The following is a 5,176-nucleotide window of genomic DNA, read 5'->3' on the forward strand; positions in this document are numbered from 1 at the left end:
GTGCGCCTGGTTGGGTCGTGCCACAGGCAAAATTCCCAGCACTATGCAAAGAGGTAGCAATCTCGTCCCAGTATGAGTTCACATCTGATGGTGGAGCACTTGGAAGAGACTCTAGAAGACGATTCTTGTAAGTTCGTCTGACATCCGGATCTGTCAGTCTTTCAGTTGCCATGCGATTTGTCCGCACCATGCCTACAGAGAAGACGTTGGGTTCTAACCATGGACCATAATGGGCAAGTTCGCGCTTTAACCAATGAGCTCGTGGATAACAAACGTTCTTTGTATCTGTGTGATGATGCGATAAGCTCTCTAAAATTTGCACTATGAACAGTGAAGCCTGATTGTGATCCTCACTCCATTTTTTATTTCCCATTTCTATTATTAACAAGGTGGCGAGGGGGATCTTCAAGAATCTCCGAAACCCGTATTCAGATCTCCGAACCCGAGGACGCTGCCCGTTTGAACTATGAAAACGTTGGTGTTCTCGCATTTGAGAGAGGCGCATGTTACTAAGAGATCTGATCTGATGCTTTCGGCATCCACTGTGCTGTATGACGCAGTTTGTGAATATTGTATGAATGCACTACCCATAAGGTTACTTAAAGCTTTTCGACGGCCCGCGACCGGATCACTATTCTTGGGGATCATCAGGCAGGCGCAGTTCCCGAGTTCCCGTCAACCGTATATTCTGCTTGAGCCAAATTGCCCGACATCAGCAAAATACACCCATTTTCACACCTATTTGGTTTTTACTTTTCACATCATAAACGAGAGATTCAGCTAGGTTCCTGTCTCTAGAATGTCTACACAATGTAACGCGATATATCGAAAATCGTGACAACTGAATCGTTCAGCCGTAGCACCCTTTCGGTGCTTAGCTGCCATGCCAGACGGAGGCACGAGGGCTGGGGTGCTTCCAGGTCGCCCAAGCCTAGACAGGGGAAATCGAGAGGCAGAGGCCGGGTTCGAACCACGGACAGGTCAGTGAATTCGCGCTATAACCACTTGGTCCATCTCGCCTCAACTGAAAATGAGGCGACGTGGTGTAACACAGTCAGCTGCCTAAGAACATCAGGAACAAGAGATTCAACTAGGTTCCAGGTTCTCGGACATATTCTAAACGTCTCACCGGATGAGTCTCCTGTCCAAACCAAATTGGCATGCAAACGGATGTCTTTGAACAGGTCTGTGGGTTATGAAACAATATATGCATCTGGAAAATCGGGTTAGGTTTGACGATAGTGTGCACGAATCCACAGGGCCACAATTATTTTGGCCAATTCGCCCCATTTGTGGCACCAAAAAGCTAGGTTGTTAGTTTCCAAAGGATCAGTGTATCTGACTACTGCACCAGCTCCATTAAGGCTACGAGGATCTGCATGCACGGATAAAGGAGCTGAAAAACCCTCAGATCTTTGACCACTGACGTTTTGGGACTATACATGAAATCCGTTGGGACCAACGAATTCGCAATCAATTTACCGTGAAACGGGTGTCCGATGAAGCATCAGGTAGTCCACTTAAGAAATGCATGCGGCATTGCAAACTAAGACGACTACCATGCACCACGCATGTAATCATCATATATATTGGAGGGCATTATTTTCTGTCCTTAGTCCAGACTGAAACACGCAGAGGGAAAACTTTGACTTGGAAGATGGGGATGGATTGCGTTACGTAAAACCCGGGTGCTATTCGTCTTCCAAGATGAAGTCAACGTGACCACTGTTATTGAAATTATACCCAGTGAAACACATACATGTAGTCATGAGTAATACTTTAGTGAAGGCTGGAAAAATGGAGTGACAGATAAGTGATAAAAATAGCCTTGTCCTCAAGGAAAACTACGAAAAAACTATCCCCTTGAAAGCGCGACGGAACGGACACATCCAGGCACCAAATCGAAATAAGTGCAACAAATGGGTTTCGCTCAATATCCTTGGAGAAGCTCACTCCAAATGAGCACAGCATAAAACGAAAGACAAATTGCAGCTAGGTAATCCAGTGTGCCACCAAGACCGGTTACGTGCCATGTTCTGTGGGGTTTCTAACTTCGTGGATCACAGTCAAGGAAAGACGAAGATCTCCGCCCTCGTTTTGTCTTGCCAGGTCACAGCCTGTCCCACGCGAGAATCCCAGCGGGATTTTGAGCAGAAAATGATAATTTATTCGGTAGACAGTCGTTGGCCATGACGAACCTACATGAAGCTGATGGGCTTTATTGGCTGCCCTATTGATTCTGAGTAAACACCAGGCGCTCGATTACGCACCTAATCATAGACAGCATACCGCAGCCATCTAATCTCTGCCACACTGCAAAGCATCGGGTCCCCGGATCTCCAGCGCACTCCTTGATGATGCGTGCAACGCCCCCTTTCACAGCCTGTAAAAAATGGTAATCGTCCAGCAACAGCATCGTTCCGGCACCTAGCTACCATGCAACACGAAGGAAACACACGCGGTGAGTTACTGCTAGGTTTCCAAAAGCTAGAAGAGAGCAGTCAAGAGGCAGAGGTTGGGTTTGATACACAGAGCTTCCGGTCAGTAAGTTTACGTCGTAACCGCCGAGCTATCTGGAGGTCTAGTCACGCCTTACGCAGCCACTCAGACAAGTAAGCTGGTTAACACAATCAAGTTTCTCTTCATGGGGCTTTAGAGGGAGAGGATGATGCAACCAAATGATTCGTAATGAGTCGGTCGCTATTCAAAAGAACAGAAGACTGGGAAGCTACGCATTCAAGGCGTTGTCCTAACCAGTGACACTCATTAATTGCGATTAGCTTGTCTGTTGCGTGGGCGTTATTCCTACTTCAGGCCATCTGACGCATCTAAATATTCCTGAACCAATATTCCCATGACCCATGACCAATATTCTCACAAGACCGACGGTCAAACAGCGAGTTTTTTCATCCCGTACGCGTAAAATAAGCGATGCAAAGAACCTGGTCACGAGTCATACTGGTTCCTCTATAACCGCCACATTTACCTTGAGTGTTTTTTTTAAATGGGCACCAGTATTAACGTTCGGATAAACCAAGTAGCAAATCTCGAGCTTGATTCTTTTGTCGAACAAATAATGAAGCTCCCAGTCCATACATCGGGCCTACCGAGCTCCAGCTCTATTTGACATCTCCGTGGTCGAGGATAATAACTCCTGATTCAGCGGTTTTAAACCAATTCACGAAGCGTGGATTCATCATCATCATCAAAGACAGCAACATCAGTGTTGGCACTGAAATGATTGTATTAAAAGCCCTACAGTGAAGAGAAGAGAAAAAGAGTGGGTGAGGGAGGGGACCTAGTGCTAGCCTATGTCAAGCATACTGAGGTGCCTACACCTCCAACCGCTCAATCAGAGAATCTGGAAAGAAACTGACAGCAAGAACGCCACTGACATCGATTAGCCGCCATTTCTTGCAACGTCTCCAGCCAAGCACAGACGGGGTCACGGGGACCCCATCCTGGGAGGCGTACAACACCAACAACACCCAAACTCTTCGTGATCTCTTTCACGCCTTTCTGCCAAGTCATGTGCGTGGATTACGACAGCCGGAAGCCAGCTCGTTTACCATCGTCCAACAGGGCACTTAGAACACGGGGTAATTTCTGTCCTACGAAATGTTTCTACTAGTGTTCTACCCTTAGTACATTATTACTCCACCAATTGGTGTTATGTCAGGCATCTCTGCATAATGACCAAGAGCTAACGTTGGGATCGAGGGAGGAAACATCCGTCCCCTGTAAGGCATGCTTCCGGATTTCCAGATTCTAATCAAGAGATTTCAGCCACATTCCTAGCGACCTTCACTGACCGCAACAACTTCCGACAGAGGAAAGTCTTCATCTAATTGTGCGACGACTCAGGATGCCCTGTGCTAACATATTTGCAGCATAACCGCGCGACCGAATCCGTTGTCGAAGCTTCACACCGACAAAAACACCTAGGGTCGTCCCTCAACGTTAAGCTTAAGACCAACAGATGACATCTGCCAAATATTTTGGTGTGCATGACGCCCTTGACAGTTATTTAATGAAGAGTTACGCTGAAACAAACTCACTTTCTTCTCTGATAACCTTCATAATTTTCTCTTGCAGTTCCTCTTTGTCCGCTGACGTTGTTTTCGATAGGCCTGCCCGGAACACCCATTGGGCAAGCCGCAAGTCCGGTATTTTCTCCAGACCCTCTTCCTCGAGATTCTCCAGTGGCATCCCGAACCCAAAATATTACACACCAGAATGTACAAAAGCCCGCTCGTTCAAGGTCACCAATCACGGATTCACGGATTGCTACACAGGGTCGGGGATTTTGCCCAAGTTTCCCGGGTCGGTTTTGTTCTTGTCGGTCAGTGGCTGTCGTTCACCTGAAAGGCACAAGCGAAAAAAGGGTGTAGCACTGCTCTTTATGTTCTCAGCGCGGGGCAGTATGCTTGCCGTCGGAGGAAGGCCGTTCCACGCACCTACCACCCGAGATGAGAAAATTTTTTCCTAACGAATGTGTGCGCTCTGAGCCTGAAAATCTGCTCACTATGTCCCTGCCGTGTGCTCGCCGGGTCAACAGTGAAAAACCTGTTGGTCAAGCTTTGTTCAAACAGGGCATAAGTAAGAATTAGGTCCCCTTGGAGGCGACAGTGCTCCTGTAGCACTTGTAAACTGCTCTTTTTCATGCTCAGTATCATCTTCTTTTTTCCCATCATTACCAGTCACATCGCTGTACAAAAGTTTGTTTTACTGAAATACAATCGCTACCGCCCGCGCGTTGGCTCCAACGTGACTTTGAGACTTCTGCTGAGTGACTGTTGTTGTGACCGCCGGTTAGCTATATCTGACCGCTGCTAATACTAAACGTGAACAAACATTTCAGCTACAAACGCTGGACTAATATATTCGCGCTTGTGGAATACTATTTCGATCACCGGAGATCTGGGATGCCAGGAAGATAGAACTATTCTTTGTGTGGTGGTTCAACGGAATACGGAAATACGGAATCTCCTATTTTGAACTGTGAGTCAAGATTTACTTGTATTTTTCTCTTTGTGACTTTGCATCTGGCTTACACCAGTAATTTGTTCAGTTCACTAGAGACTCCATAGGGCCGTTAACCACTACATAATTGGTGAGCCCGAACAATTTTTGCTGTTTTCTATTTTTCTTGCTAGCTCAGAACTCCCATCTCTCT

General features: G+C 46.8%; 1 protein-coding gene across 1 annotated transcript in view; it reads right to left on the minus strand.

The window, feature by feature from the left end:
* Window positions 1-4,275, minus strand: part of T265_10541 (hypothetical protein) — a gene marked incomplete at both ends in the record, with an annotated part of 8,682 nt that extends 4,407 nt beyond the window's left edge. The window contains one exon of the mRNA XM_009176941.1: window positions 4,059-4,275. Coding sequence (XP_009175205.1) covers window positions 4,059-4,209 — 151 coding nt within the window. The remainder of the gene's footprint in view (window positions 1-4,058) is intronic.
* Window positions 4,276-5,176: the final 901 nt, after the last annotated feature.

Source organism: Opisthorchis viverrini (assembly GCF_000715545.1).
Source record: "Opisthorchis viverrini unplaced genomic scaffold opera_v5_385, whole genome shotgun sequence".
In the NCBI taxonomy this organism is placed as follows: domain Eukaryota; kingdom Metazoa; phylum Platyhelminthes; class Trematoda; order Opisthorchiida; family Opisthorchiidae; genus Opisthorchis; species Opisthorchis viverrini.